The sequence below is a fragment of the Hemicordylus capensis genome, chromosome 14 (genome assembly GCF_027244095.1).
Source record: "Hemicordylus capensis ecotype Gifberg chromosome 14, rHemCap1.1.pri, whole genome shotgun sequence".
In the NCBI taxonomy this organism is placed as follows: domain Eukaryota; kingdom Metazoa; phylum Chordata; class Lepidosauria; order Squamata; family Cordylidae; genus Hemicordylus; species Hemicordylus capensis.
Window position 1 is genome coordinate 14,939,059 of NC_069670.1, and position 15,498 is coordinate 14,954,556.

Consider the following 15,498-nt stretch of genomic DNA (forward strand, 5'->3'; position numbering starts at 1 on the left):
CCTGGCATCCCGTTTCCGTGGGGGCCTCTCGGAGCCCAAGAGAGGGGGCAAACCAGCGAGGAACAAAAGTGAAAGGGGGGCCTTTATGGCCGCGGCTCGCGAAACGGCGATAAACACGCCTGGGCGACATAACTGGGCAGAGAGCAACCATTGTGTGGCCGCATTCTCGGCTGGGCCGTAGGCGATGTCACGGCCCCCAGAAGGAATGCGCCCAAGGAGGCCCGGGTCCAAAGAGGCGGAGGGACGTGGCCCAAGCCAACATCTCCGTCTCCCTCGTATCGGTCGCCCCATAAAAGGCCTCGCCTCGGATTCATCCCATTGCTTTGAGTCCGTGAATTAACCCCGCAGATGTTTGCATCAGCGCTTGGGATTTGATTTACAAGGTCGGGGGTCTACTCGTGCGGCGCAGAAAGATGAGGTCAACGGAGTGCTTGTTAACCTCGTTTAAAGGGAGGGGGGATTAGGAGGGCTAGCCCCCTTGGAGCCACTGGGCTTGCCCGCGAGCCCGGTGGTTACCCCCAAGTCCCCTAGAAAGGGGGCTAGGCTCTCTTAGCCTGCTTTCTAGTGATCGTGGGAACAGCTCCAAGGTGTTCTTAGGCCCTTCAATTGATTTTTAAATAAAAACAATTTTTTAGCATCATAATGCGCAAAGTGGTGCACAATAACCCCCCCCCCCAACAACGAAGTTTGAAGCAAAACGGGCCACTCGCCACAGATTAAAACAGCTCCGAGAACAATGGTTCCTGCTAGGCTGTGGGGCAGCGTTCCCTCGAACAGGGATTCCCAGATGTTGTTGACTACAACGCCCCCGAATTCCCAGCTGCAATGGCCCTTGCGTGGAGATTAATGGGAGTTGTAGTCAACAACATCTGGGAATCCCTGTTCGAGGGAACGCTGCTGGGGAGAATAAAAACCCTCCATTGGAAGGACAGGAACACAGGCACCAGGTGAATCTCCCTGGAGAATTCCCATCAACCACCTTGGCCTGGGTCTGCACAATTACTTCAGTGCTGGTAACACACATTAAACCTAGATGCAAACGGTTGTGTGAACAAGGCCTCTGGCTAAGACCTTGATTAAAGGTAAAGTGTGCCGTCGAGTCAGTGGCGACCACAAAGCCTTTGCCTTTGGTGGAATACAGGAGGGGGTGACCATTGCCTCCTCCCGCGCAGTATGAGATGATGCCTTTCAGCATCTTCCTAAATCGCTGCTGCCCGATCTGGGAAACATACCAGCGGGGATTTGAACCCTGCTTGTTTGGTGGTGACCCAGGACCGGGCTTTTTCTGTGGCTGCCCCGGGGCTTTGGAATCAGCTTGCTGCTGAAATAAGAGCATCTCCTTCTCTGTTTGTTTTCAGGGAGAACCTCAAGACCCGCCTGTTCTCTCAGGCTTTTAATTAGAATTAATTTTAATAATTTTAAAAACTTGTTTTTAATCATTTTATTCTATTGTTTTTATTGTCATGTATTTTAATTTGTGACTTTGAAATATTTTAAATTTTGTACACCGCCTCGGTCTGTTATTTAAGTGGCGCAGCGGGGAAATGCTTGATTAGCAAGCCAGAGGTTGCCGGTTCGAATCTCCGCTGGTATGTTTCCCAGACTATGGGAAACACCTATATCGGGCAGCAGCGATATAGGAAAAATGCTGAAAGACATAATCTCATACTGCGTGGGAGGAGGCAATGGTAAACCCCTCCTGTATTCTACCCAAGACAACCACAGGGCTCTGTGGGTGTCAGGAATCAAAATCGACTTGATGGCACACTTTATTTATTACATTTTATATCCCACTCTTCCTCCAAGGAGCCCAGAGCGGTGTACTACATACTTAGGTTCCTCCTCACAACAACCCTGTGAAGGAGGTTAGGCTGAGAGAGAAGTGACTGGTTCAGAGTCACTCAGCAAGTCGCTTGGCTGAATGGGGATTCGAACTCGGGTCTCCCCGGTCCTAGTCCAGCACTCTAACCACTACACCACGCTGGCTCTTCACTATACCACTTTACCTTTACACTGCCTAGAGATATACATATCGGGGGTGTGTGTGTATAAAAATATGATAAATAAATAATAAATAAATAAATTTCCCCACGGCGCTATTAAGTGGCAAGTCCTTGATTAGGATCGACCGAAAGACCACAAAGCTGCAAAGGCCCTGAGCTCTAAAGTTCACAACTGTGTGTCTTTTGGGTGTCTGGCGGTTTCTGGATCTCAACACTTGAGGGCTTTCTTCTTGTGGGGGAATCACAGGGGTCGGCAGACACAGGATACAATCCCAGAGAGACACGAGGGTCTCAGTTGTTCAGATCCCCTTGTTCCCAAGTCCTAGCCAAGAGTCCAGTATGGTTTGGAGCCTGTGGGCACCGCATTCCACACGGCCGGGAGAAGGCAGTCCGGGCTGACAAAGGAGACGCTTGTTTTCTCGCTGGGCTGAGCAGTGGGAAGTGGGTGGCTCTGAGCTCATGAGAGGTGCCCCATCATCAAATACCCCATCCTCAGCGGAGAAAGGGGCACGGCAGAGCCTGAAATGCACGACACACGGAACAGATATGGACTAGTCTCTGAATAGCAGGTCTGCGATAAGCAGTGGCTAAACCGAACCTCCACATCCAGAGGCAGTGTACCTGTGAATACCAGGTGTTGGGGGGACAGCCGTCAGGGGAGGACTAGTGTTGCCATCACACCCAGCCTGTGAGCCTCCCAGAAGCATCTGGCTGGAAAGTGTCCAAAACAGAGCACTGGGTTAGATGGACTTCCCATGGAAAAATCTTGGTAGAGGCATTTGTTTATTATTTATCTGACATATTTTTATACCGCCCAAAACATACGTCTCTGGGCAGTTGACAACAAAGTAAAAACAGAAAAAGTAAAACATTAGTTAAAACAACAGAACAACAAAAAAGTTTAAAACAGTATTAACTTTATCTATCTATCTATCTATCTATCTATCTATCTATCTATCTATCTATCTATCTATCTATCTGTTCAATTTCTATACCTAACTTGCATGTAACTTGCATGCAGAACGGCCAAGGGATCTGAATATCCAGCATGACTACAGAGAATTTCAGGGGCTCAAGCGGGCTTCGATACGCCGGGTTGGATCCGAAGCCCCAGAAAAGAAAGAGTCGTTTCACAAGTACTTGTGCCGAGGCTTGCACAAGAGTTCACCCGGGGCCACAATCCGTGGGCTCTAGAGCAGGGCTTACGATTCAGCTTGTGCACGAGGCTTCAGGAGCTGCTACACAAGAAGGACGACTGCTTATCCCATGTCGTCCCAGAGGCTCACGCGTGGTGTAGTGGTTAGAGTGCTGGACTAGGACCGGGGAGACCCGAGTTCAAATCCCCATTCAGCCATGAAACTAGCTGGGTGACTCTGGGCCAGTCGCTTCTCTCTCAGCCCAGCCTACTTCACAGGGTTGTTGTGAAAGAGAAACTCAGGTATGTAGTACACCGCTCTGGGCTCCTTGGAGGAAGAGCGGGATATAAATGTAAAAATAACAATAACAATAACCCAGCCTGGGTTAGGCTGCACATGACAACCGCTGGGATCGGGCCGAATCGCTGCCTAGCCCGGCTTTTAAGCCCAGCTGCTAGCCGCGGTTAAGGGGGTGAGCACTCCCTCATCCCCGGCTACCTGCTTCCAGCCTGGCCGCACACAGAGATGGGCATCTAGAGTGGGCCATAAGGAGACCCGGACCACCGTACTGCACCACGGAGCAGGGCTGCTTGTGTGGGAGCACAGAGCACGTTCCCACCAGGCTTCGTTGGGGGGGGGGATCGTTGGGGGGGGGAGGCAAGGTTTGGGAAGCCCTTCCCCCGCCCGCCCGTTTGGTAGGTCGTGTGAATCCCCCCACCTCCAGAATCCCAGCACCTGACCCGGGTATAACATCGTCGCTATTTTGTTTCTCGTAAAGGTCAAGTGACAAATGACCTTAAGGTCTTCACCTTTTGTCTCTCTCCGTGGCCCTGATGTTTGCCATTTGCCTTGGAAGGGAAGCTCTCACAGGCTCCCTTATTTCCCCCCTTTTCTTTCTTTCTTTTTTTGCAGAACGGTTGTGTGTGTGGGGACTTTTAAAATTTCGATTAGTCTGCAGAATGCATAGTCTATAAAATGTTTCTTTTAATGCGCTTGTCAGAGGATGAGATTCTGCACGTGCCTGAATGCTAGATTTGAAATCTCTGCTTCAAAGTACTTGGCATGAGGTGCCAGCATGAGAGGCACTTGGAGGCACTTGCCCCCACCCCCCCCAAGGGGGCAGGAGATGCCAGAGTGGAAGGCACTCAGTATATGCTCAGAGGTAGCCAGTAGGAGATGCCAGAGTGGAAGACACTCAGTGCATGCTAAGAGATAGCCAGCAGAAGATGCCAGAATGGAAAGCACTCAGTGCATGCTCAGAGGTAGCCAGTAGGAGATGCCAGAGTGGAAGGGACTCAGTGCATGCTCAGAGGTAGCCAGTAGGAGATGCCAGAGTGGAAGGCACTCTGTATGTGCTCAGAGGCAGCCGGCACAAGAGGCTGAGCTCCATGAACCCTGGCAGCTCCAACCTTTGAGCGCGCTTCCCTGGGGGCGGAGCTTGCCTCTCCTTCCTCTCTGGGGCTCAGGGGAAGCTGCTTGAGACTGCTCCTGCCGCTGCCCCCCATGGGCGCCGGTGGGCCTCGCTCCCAGGTAAGCGAGGTAAGCACCTGGAGGATTGGAGCGGGTGATGCTTGGGGCCACGTGACGCAGAAAAAGGGCAGCAGCGCCTGCTCCTCCCGCTGCTTCCGCCCTTCTCCGCCTCGGCGACGGAAGTGGGGCAGTGACGTCAAGGGGAACATTTCCGGTCGGGGAAGCCTTCGCTCCTGGCAAGATGGCGGCCCTTCTCTGGAGGTGACTGGGGGGCGGGGCGCAGTGGGGCAGTGGGGCGGGCATCGGGGCAGGGGGAGGAAGCGAGGGTCGCGCTCAAGGGGGTGGGTGCCTGCCTTGCAAAGCCAGGGTCCGTCCCTGGCAGCCCCTCTCCAGTGGGGGTGTTGGGGGGCAGACACCTGCAAGCCTCAGACTGCTGCCAGCCCGTGCCTGCAGCCTTGAGCCAGACGCACGAAGGGGCTGGCTCAGCACAGCAATGCAATGCAGCTCATGCCTAGCTCCGTGCTCACTCGCCAGTGTGTGTTCCCTCTAACAGGGATTCTTAGGTGTTGTTGACTACAACTCCCATAATCCCCAGTCAAAGGCTGTCGCAGCTGGGGATGCTGGGAGTTGTAGTCCGCAATGTCTGGGGATCCCTGTTAGAGGGAGCACTGGTGGTACTACTTGTTTGGGGGGGGGCACAGACAACGAAGTGACACTTGTTTGGGGGTTGGGTCCCTGGCAAGCCTCTCCAGATAGGTCTGGGAAGAGCTGGGTCTGAGTCGCTGGAGAGATGCTGCCAGCCCGTGCAGGTGGTACTGAGCTACTGGGGCAGAGGTGGTACTGGGGCAGAGGTTGGACTTGCTAGAAGGCAGCCTTATGTGGCTTCTTTTGCAGAGGGGCTGCCCACACATTGCACTTATTTCTGCACTTATTTTGGCAGTGCACTTGTTTTGTGTGCAGAGGGCCCCTGGTTAAATCCCTGGTGGGGCTGGGAGAACCCCTTCCTGAAACGACGGAGAGCCGCTGCCAGTGCGTGTAGGCCAGTCCCGTTCAACTTTGCCCCCACCCCCAGCTCCTTTTGGACAACTCCCATAACCCCCAATCACAGGGACCAGTAGCCGGGGATTATGGGAGTTGTAGGCCAACATCTGCAGGAGGGCCAGAATTGAGCAGCCCTGGTGGATAGGTCAAGGGTCTGCCTCAAGGTCGGGCCGCTGAGTGTGACTTCGTGTGTCTGACCCCGTGGAAGGGAGCTTATATTTATAGGAAGCATCCATATCTCGGGGGTTCGGCGCCTGCTTTGCATCCAGACGCCGGCCCCAGGTTCAAATTCTGACATCTCCTAATGGGGTGGGTGGGTGGGAGCCCCTCCTGGCCCCTCCTGACTCCCTTCTCCTTTGCTTCTCCCCTTGTGTAACCCCGAAACTGCCATTTACATGCTTCCTCTAAACCAGCAAACCATATAAGTGTCACGGATCTCTTTTCCTGCTGAAAGGGGGGGTCACCTTTGAAGGCCTGCCTGACGGCGGCTTTCACCGCCTCTGTCCAGAATAACTCATGCAGCCTGTGGGGGCCTTGCCTGTGCTCCGATGACCATAAAAAACCGAAACTCTTTCATTTTCCTCTGGCCCGCGGTGTCGGCTTGCAACGGAAATGAGGTGCTCAGCCAGCCGTGTCAGTGACCTGCCATCTCGCGGGCGCTTCCAGGGTGACAGATGGCATCGGCGAAAGCGCGGAACGAAAAGCCCGTTTGTTTGGGGAGTCGTTCTCTTTCTAGACAGCCCCCCCCCCCCCGCCGCCCGCACTTAAGAAAAGCCATTTTTCACGCTTCAGACCCCGAGCGTGTGAAAGAACGGCTCGCTTTGCTTGGGAGGCTTCTTTATGGGGCCTGTTTTACCACCCACTCTGGGCTAGTATGTTTGGAGAGCGGAGAAAGTTGGACGGCCTGGGGGAGTGTCATTTCTGTACTCTTGGGCGCCCACTCAGTTCTCCAGAGTCCGTGTCTGAAGCCCCTCTCTTGGGGGTCTGCCCTTCCAGCTTCTTCTCCCCCCGCTTCCTCACTTGCTCGCTGACAAATGTGGCGACCCCCAGCTTTGGGATGCGACAGCACTGTGCTTGTGGGGCGTGCCAAGCACCTCTGATGTACAGCACCGCTCCCGGATCAATCCCTCCAGCCCCTTCCCCAGCAAGAGAGGAGGGTGGCCCCTGCGTTTGGCTTCTCGGAGGGATCCAGCTGACCACTGAGCTCAGAAGAACCGGCCTGGTAGATCAAGGCTGACGATTCCCTGATCTATCCTATCAGGCTGGTTCTTCTGAGCTCTTCAAGGCTTTTGTGAGTGCAGGGATCGAAAAACAGCCTCCTAGGTCTCCAGGATTAGTTTTGAAGACATCCACTCTGACCTGGAATGGGCAAATGGTTGTCTCAATTTCCTAGTTAATTCTCTCTCTCTCGCTCATCCCCAACAGAGGAGAGAGAAGGAAGGACTGAGAGACCTGAGGTCACCTTCATGGTGGTTTGTCACTTTCATGGTGGTTTGTTTGCAGGCTGGGGTGATTGCGAGGAGTGGTTTTTGTTTTTGTTTACCATGCTCACGCATTCCTGTGGGTAGATGTGCACACTTCATTTTATTAAGATTTATATAGTGCCGTGTGTGTTGCTTTAAAAAGAATGAGGTCCCCGCCCCAAAGGGCTTACAATCCGGATCACGAGACTGGAGACAACAGAGGAAGGGGTGGAAAACAGAGTCGGGGATAAAGAGGGGAAGAATATATCGTTATTTACAGTTATTCATCATTTCAATTTCCATCCAAGAAGCCCTCAGTGGGACTCTCGGTGCTCCCAGGCGGGCAGTGGTGGCACAGTCGAGTGAGAGGATGGGTTGGGGTGTGAGGAATATGGTCTTCGCCGCTGCCACGCCCCCCCCCCTCAGCTTTCTTATGCTGCATTGCTATGAAGGCTGTGGGCAGAGCCTGTGCAGGTCCCAGGTTCAGCCCGTAGCCTAAAGAGGAGGAGAGCTGGTCTTGTGCCAGAAAGCATGACCGGTCCCCTTAGCTAAGCAGGGTCCACCCTGGTTGCATATGAAAGGGAGACTAGAAGTGTGAGCACCGTAAGCTATTCCCCTTAAGGGATGGAGCTGCTCTGGGAAGAGCATCGAGGTTCCCAGTTCCCTCCCTGGCAGCATCTCCAAGATCGGGCTGAGAGAGAGAGATTCCTGCCTGCAACCTTGCAGAAGCCGCTGCCAGTCTGTGAAGACAATCCTGAGCTCGATGGACCAAGGGTCTGACTCGGTCTATGGCAGCTCCCTATGTCTCGGCGAGCGCTCTAACCACTACCCCACACTTCCCTTCCAATGGCGAGGCTGGGAGTGAGTCGGCCTGCCTAAGGCCCCTGGGGTTTCGCTTCTGCTGCTTCTGGCTGCCAGCTCACCAAGCCCTCTTCTTTGGCTTCTCTTTCAGGCTCGCGGGCCGGCGCGGTCTCTGTGTTCGTCTCGGCCCGGGACTCTCCATGCGACGGTAAGTTTCTGGCAGCTGCGGAGCTCTTCTCCTCCTCCTCCTCCTCCCGCGTGAAGCTTTGCAAGATTTTGCTCTCTGCTCCGCCAGCATTCGCGGACCACTGAAACAGATGGCCCAGCGGGGCGTGGATGCTGTGATTGGCGCGGCACGTAACCCCCGGGTGCTTCTTGTAGGAAGTAGCGGCGGCGGCAGGAATCGCGTCACGCTCGCTGGTGGGGCGGCAGGGGCTGGGGAGGAGGGCCCCGCCGCCGCCGCTGCCCACCCTCCGCGACCCCTTTTGGTTTAGCCAGGCAAGCTGGTTTTGCCTCCACACGTCATTACCCGACGGGGGCCGTGCGCCGAGAGCTTCCCCCGCGTCCCCGGGCGGAGGCGGTGCCGCGTACGGCTATGCAGAAACGAGACATGGCGTGGCGGTTAGAGTGCCGGGCTCGGGGTGGCGGGTCCCGGGTTCAGATCCTGCCTGGACGCGAGCCTCCCCGGGCTTACCCTGGGCCCGCCCGTGGCTGCTGTCGGAAGCCCCCGAGCAGGAGATGAAGGCCTGGCCGCTCTCCTGCCTCTGAACCCGGAGGTAGCCTATAGCCATCCAGACCAGTAGCCTCGGCGGGCCCGACTTCCGTGAAATCTGGCTTCTCCGGGAGAGAAGTTGAATCTAGCCGGTGGTGGTCGGAAACAGGATGGCGGGCGCCGCGATGGTCCTGGGGTCTGACCCCACAGGGCCCCTCTCATGGGGTTCTTAGAGAGGGCAAGGTTCACACCCAGCCGGACGACCGCTTGACCGCGTGTGCCTCTACGTCTCCTCCTCGTTTTCTGTGTTTCTGCCCCAGGGCGGTCCCCATGGCCACGACAGCCAAGGAGGAGATGGCCCAGTTCTGGGACAAAAACGCCCGGTCAAGCCGGCCCCTCTCCCCTCATATCAGCATCTACAGGTAAGAGCTTCTTCTTCCGTCTCAGAGAATGCGGTTCGGAAAGCAGTGTACAGATTGGCTTGGAGTGGAGTGAGCGGCGATCAAGGCGTGCCCCCCCCCCCCGTTATTAAAAGCCACGTCATCTTTCCTTCAAGGGAGGCATACAGCGGGGTTGTACCCATACCCTTACGCTACGCTTGCAAGGTCAGCCAGGCTGAGAGGTGGTGACTGGCCCGGAGTCACGCGGAGGAAGCTGCCGCCGACTGAGTCAGACCCTTGGTCCAGCTAGCTCAGAATTCTCAACACTGACTGGCAGCGGCTTCTTCTCCAAGGTTTCAGGCAGGAGTCTTTCCCAGCCCCACTGGGAGTTGCTGCCAGAGGTTGAGTCTGGAACCTTCTGGAAGCAGATGCGCCTACCATTCACCTCTGGCCCATCCCCTAAGGAGGAGACCTTACAGTGCTCACCGGTAGTCTCCCATCCAAATGCAAACCAAGGCCACCCCTGCTTAGCAGAGGGGACACTTTCTGCTTGCTACCGCAAGGCCCGCACTCCTGCCCAGAGAGCCTTGTCGCTGAGCCGCCATTCGAACTCGCTTCTCCCAGGTCCAAGTCCTTGGACACTTGGACGACTTCGCCTTGTGGCCGCGTGGGATTCCCAAACGGCCAGCTGAATCCGCTGGTCTGCTTTGCAGTGCCCAGTCTGGGGGCCTTGGGGAGGGCTTTGCCGCTTTGGCGTCTGCAGGGAAGCGCCGATGTCCCAGTGCTGTCCCTTTCACTCTGCTGCGCCTTCCTCCGCCGTCCTCTCGGGATGGCTGCCTTTGTGCTGGGCTCATTCCTCAGCTGCCTCTGCAGAGGCCTCCTCCCTTCTCCACCCGCTGGATTCCTTGCATAGTTCCAAGCGCAGATCTGGAGCGAACTGGGAGCGGATGGCCAAGCCCCTCCTGTCCAGAGCCCTTTCCGAGTTCTGATCCTGCTGGTGATGGGGCCCGTAGCTCAGCAGTGGCGCATCTGTTTTGCATGTGGAAGGTCCCAGTTTCAATCCATGGCAGCATCTCCAGGTAGGGCTGGGGAAGACACCTGCCTGGTGCCCTGGAGAGCTGCTGCCAGTCAGTGCAGACGACACTGAGTTAGCTGGACCAGAGGTCTGACTCAGTAGGCAGCTTCCTATGTTTTTATTTATTTATTTATAACACATTTCTGTACTGCCCAAAACTCGCGTCTCTGGGCGGTTTATACTGTTCCACACAGGCAGTGGGAAGGGGGCATATTTTGTGGGGAGAACCCATAGCTCAGTTCGTCGAATCAATCATTTATTGCTCAGAACGGGAGTTGTCCTGCTTGAGTCCCCGCATGTTGTTGGACTCCACAGCAACAGAAGCAGATCACCCCTAAGTTAGATTGGAGGGTGTGTAGAAGGTAGACCTATCAGTGGGTTTCAGATTTTTTTTCTTCTTCTATAAAAAAAATAGTTTCACATCAGCCAGGAACAACTGCAAGTGAAAAATAACAACCTTCTGCTGTGGCTGGTTTGGGGCCAGTTGCTTCCTTCTCAGCCTCAGGGTTCCCCACCTGTAAAATAGGCACATTCTTCCATTGCTTTATTTATTTATTTTATTTTATTGTTAAATAATTTATATGCCGCCTTTCCTTAAAACAATCCCAAGGCGGTTTACAGCAAAAAAATTTTTTAACACATACCTTGGGATTCTAGCAAAGGGATAAGAGGGGAGTAGTTCTCACCAGCCTGAAGTCGACCCCGCAGTTTTAGGTGGCTGGCTTCCGACTGCTGACCCCAAACGGGAGGGGATGCTCCCCATGTCAGGTGGGCTGCAAATGGTATCTCCGTCATTTTTAAACAGAGGTTTTTAAGTGTATTTGGGACAGTGGCGGTGGGAAGAGAGAGAAGAAGAAAATGTGATTGGGGTTAGTGGTTGGTCAAGGGCTTTCTGTCTGAGCTCAGTTCTCATTTTCTGATTTTCTTCTTCCTTTCAGCTGGTCTCTGCCTATGATGATGTCCATCTCCCACCGTGGCACCGGCGTGGCCATGAGCTTAGGTGCTTGCCTTTTCTCTTCTGTCCCCACATCCTCAGCTGTGCTCTCGGTGGAGCCGTCCACTTTCCACAAGTTCCATCGGAAGCTGCCACCGACTGAGCCCGACCCTTGGTCCACCCAGCTCGGGACTGCCTACACTGACTGGCAGCCGCTCTCCAAGGTTTCGGGCAGGAGTCTTCCCCAGCCCTACCTGGGATTGACGCTCCCGGGGATTGAACCTGGGGCCTTCTGCGTGCAAAACAGGGGCACTCCCACCATGCTGTGTCCCGCTCCCCTCTTTTCCAGTTAGCTGAGCTGCTAGTGATGGCGTTGCTGCCGAGAGGCGTTTGCCTGGAGGAGGAACTCTCCCGCGCCCTGAGCTTCGGGGACTTGTCCGCTCGGAGTTCTGCCGTTCATTCTTGAAGTGCCCTTTTGATTATCACGGCTCTCCCTGGCGTCATTTATCCTCGGCGGGACTGTGGCGTTAAGTCAGTTGGATGAATCTATTAAAAGAAAGACAGAAAGAAAGAAACTTTTCAGCAGCTGCAGAGGTGCCTCCTGGCTAATCATGCAGCAGATTTACTTATTTTTAAATCGTTAATTATTTCAGTGCAAAAATACAAACTCGCCTGGGAGTCGCTTCGAATTTATCCATGGAATTAAATAGGAAGAAATTGAATTATCTTCCATATTCCCCTTTGGGGACGGGGCTGCAGCTTAGTGGGAAAGTAGCTGCTTTTCATGAGGAAGGCTCCACATCCAGCCCCTCGCAGCATCTCCAAGTCGGCCTGGGGGAGACGCCTTTTTGAAATTGCGGAGAAGCCGCTGCCAGTCTGTGTTGACCACCCTGAGCTCGATAGACCAAGGGTCAGACTCGGCAGAAGGCAGCTTCCTATTTTCCTGTGATGTTTAGGCTCCCAGGTGCTGGCGAAAGGAAGTCGCCTCCTCCGCATCCTCTGGGGCTGAGAGCTGGCCTTGATCCTCCTGCTCCAGAAAAACCGCACTTGCAAAGTTTGATGGGCCAAAGGAAGTTAGGCGGTTATATACATTTAACAATAAAAAAAACCCCACACAAGTTCCTGTGTGGGGTGGTTGGGTGCCCTGTGGGTCTTCCTGGTAGCAGCATAGCTGGTAGCCCGTGGCTAGGTGGAGGGTGCCCGTACGTCCCCGTGTGGCCCGTGTGTGTCTGTTCTGACTCCCTGTTTCTCTCTAGGGGTGTCGCTCTTCGGCTTGAGCGCGCTGGTTCTCCCGGGACACTTTGCCGACTACCTGGAGCTGGTCAAGTCTCTCAGCCTGGCTCCGGCGCTCATCTACTCGGCGAAGTTCGCCTTGGCGTTCCCCTTGACCTACCACACCTGGAACGGGGTCAGGCACCTGGTGAGTAAGCCATGGAGGCCGTTTCGCAGCCACGGGGTCGGGGTGAACTGGGCGGCCAGTGAAATTCAGCGGAGACTGATGATGAGCTTGCAAAGTGGCGGGGGGGGGGGGGCGGAGTTGGCCGGATGAGGATGTATCGAACCAGCTTGCAGGTAAACAGTTCACCTGGATTTCCCAAGCCGTCCCGGCTGCCCACACCAGAGGTGGACCTCGGTCATTTTGGAGCCTGGACCTCAAGGCCTTTGGAGAGGAGAGCTGGTCTTGTGGTAGCCAGCATGACTTGTCCCCTTAGCTAAGCAGGGTCTGCCCTGGTTGCATTTGAACGGGAGACTTTGTGTGTGAGCACTATCAGATATTCCCCTCTGGGAAGAGCATCTAAGATCCAAGTTCCCTCCCTGGCAGCATCTCCAAGAGAGGGCGGAGAGAGATTCCTGCCTGCAACCTTGGAGCAGCCGCTGCCAGTCTGTGAAGACAATCCTGAGTTAGATAGACCAAGTGTCTGACTCAGTATATGGCAGCTTCCTATGTTCACCTCCCCTACAAATTAAGCATCATCATGGTCTGCCGGGCGACCACACCACCCGGGCCAGGCTAAAGAGGATTTGGGGGGCCTCCGGGGGGCTGTGGAGGCCCTGGATTTTGGCCCCGAAGTCCAGGGATAAGAGCACCTCTGGTCCACACCCAGTTGTTTCTGGCCCGGACATCTTTGTCAAGTTCCTCGGCCCGTTCGCCGAGTGCTGGTTCCTTCTTGCCGCAGATGAATGACTCTTTCCCAGCGTGCCAGTCGTGCTTTCTGAGGCCTGGGGAGTCTTTTCCAGATTTGCGGCAAGCCGACCTCCCCGGGAAGCGTCCTTCCGCCGGGAGCTGGGAGGGGTCCTCTACCATGTCGGCGTCTCGGACTGTCATTCCCCATGCTCTGAGCTGGCACACTTCAAAGTAATTCCATCTGTCAGCCTTTTAGATCTTCCTTCCTTCTTCTTCTTCTTCTCTTCAAAAAAACGAGAAGAAATTGTTTGGAATGCTCACTTCTGGGCTCTGGAAAGCAACTGACTCTTCAGCGTGCGCCTGGGGCGGAGATTTGGGACGGACAGGCGTGAGCTCTGTGTGTGTCGCTTTCCCGCTAGACGGGAAGCCATAAAGGCTACAGACTGACTCCGCTGCCAGCCTTGCGGGTGCCTCCTGCCTCTCCAGATGAGCATCCTGGGCTCCTTTTGGCGCCGACCCGGGTGCACGCATCCCCCTCCCACCGGGGCTTCAAATGGTCTGTCTTGCAGGGAGACTTGATCAGCGGCAGCTGAGGCCGCTTGCGGGGAGATGGCGTCTTGATCGGGGGAGCACTGGACTCGAAAAATGGATTTGCCATCTCGGCGTCCCTCGGTCCTTGGGGATGATTAAGCAGGCCGCGGAAGCAGCGAGACGCAAACGGCTGTCGTGGGGGAGCTAGTGAGAAGATATTGCCAGGGGATGGATCTGTGCGCGTGCTTGCAAATTGTTCTGTGAAGCTGCCTCCGACGGAGTCAGACCCTTGGGCCATCCAGGGCACTGTCGACAACCCTGGCCGGCAGCAGTGTTGGCTAGGGCTGCAAGTCTTGTCTGTCTCTCCCCTCCCTGGATCTGTGGATCTCTCCAGCAGGATGGGAGAAGCTGTAGTTAGGGGCATAAAGGTGAAGCCGATTTCGACTCCTGGCGCTCCCACGGAGCCCTGTGGTTTTCTTTGGTAGGATACAGGAGGGGATGACCATTGCCACCTCCCGCGCAGCATGAGATAATGCCTTTCGGCATCTTCCTAGATCGCTGCTGCCCGATAGAGGTGTCTCCCATAGGAAGCTGCTTTATACTGAGTCAGACTCTTGGCTCCGCCTAGCTCAGCATTGCCCACCCTGACTGGCAGCAGCTCTCCGAGGTTTCACGCAGGAGCCTTTCCCAGGCTTGCCTGGAGATGCTGCCAGGGATTGAACCTGGGGCCTTCTGCATGCCCTCCCTCCTGCTGTGACTCCCCTGCAACTGGGACTCAGAGGCATCCTGCCTTTGAGGCTGGAGGTGGCCCACAGCCCACAGGTCTTCAGTCCTTAGGGCCCCTTTGTTCAAGCGGCTTGGTCTCCCCTTCCTTCCCCTCTCAGCCTTGCTGAAATGCATCTTCTCTCTCTCTCTCTCTTTTTGCAGGCATGGGACGTGGGCAAAGGCTTCAAGATCCCCCAGGTCTACCAGTCCGGAGTTCTGGTCCTCATCCTGACCGTCCTGTCCTCTTTGGGAATCGCGGCCATGTGAACCCCCGAATAGTTTGGCGAACCGAGGCCTGGTGGAGAACTCTGCCATCCGGCTAGAGAGACAGTGGGGGGTGGGTGGGTGGGTCGGGTCGGGCAGTTGATCAATTAGCACACAGTGAATAGGAAATTAAAAGGAGGCCGTTCTTGGCCGTTTCCTGGGAGATCACCGAGCCTCCTTTTGAAAACGTCCCTCCTTAACGCCCGCCAATAGTGGGGAGTGGTGGGGATTTTCCCCAGACGAGGCGTACGCCGGGGTCCACAAAATCCCAAGAACAGCCCAGCACTCATTGGCTGAGATGCTGGTTTACCCACAATGCCCTGTGAGGTAACCCACAATGCCGTGAGGTTTCTCAGCTTCTGGCTGGGTCTTAGAAAAAGCCTCCCTCCCCTTGCGTCCTCCCGAGCCTGGAGACAAGGCCGTCCTTTGTACAGGACTCGGAGGAGGGAAGAGCAGCAGCAGCCGCCGCCCAGCGTGTGAGCGAGCGTGTGGGAATATTTTGAAAAGGACAACAGTCCCCATTGATGCCAGGGCTGCGGCCGGAGCCGTCGGTCCGGCCGAGGCCACCTCCGGCGGCCGTCCTGGGCTTCACCCCTTGATTCCCAGACCGGCGGCGTTGGGGGTTTGGGCCCGCGCCTGCAAAGTCTTGAAATGCGGCCTCTTGGTGGGCATGCCGCCCCCCCCCCCCCGGTGGGGTGGAGGGGGGAGAAAGTGATGCCGTTGCTGCTGGGACAGGGTCTCGGTTGGGCCTGAAAGCCCCTGAGCCAAGTGGAGGCGGTGAGGGGTACGAATCGGACC

The 15,498-nt window shown here is 55.5% G+C and overlaps 1 protein-coding gene across 1 annotated transcript; it reads left to right on the forward strand.

The window, feature by feature from the left end:
* The first annotated feature begins 4,792 nt into the window (after nucleotides 1-4,792).
* Nucleotides 4,793-14,798, forward strand: SDHC (succinate dehydrogenase complex subunit C). Its single transcript, XM_053278327.1, has 6 exons — nucleotides 4,793-4,870; nucleotides 8,066-8,122; nucleotides 8,947-9,048; nucleotides 11,020-11,081; nucleotides 12,272-12,435; nucleotides 14,599-14,798. Exons 1-6 carry the CDS (start codon nucleotides 4,851-4,853, stop codon nucleotides 14,701-14,703), a joined length of 510 nt encoding a protein of 169 aa, XP_053134302.1. The 5' UTR covers nucleotides 4,793-4,850; the 3' UTR covers nucleotides 14,704-14,798.
* Nucleotides 14,799-15,498: the final 700 nt, after the last annotated feature.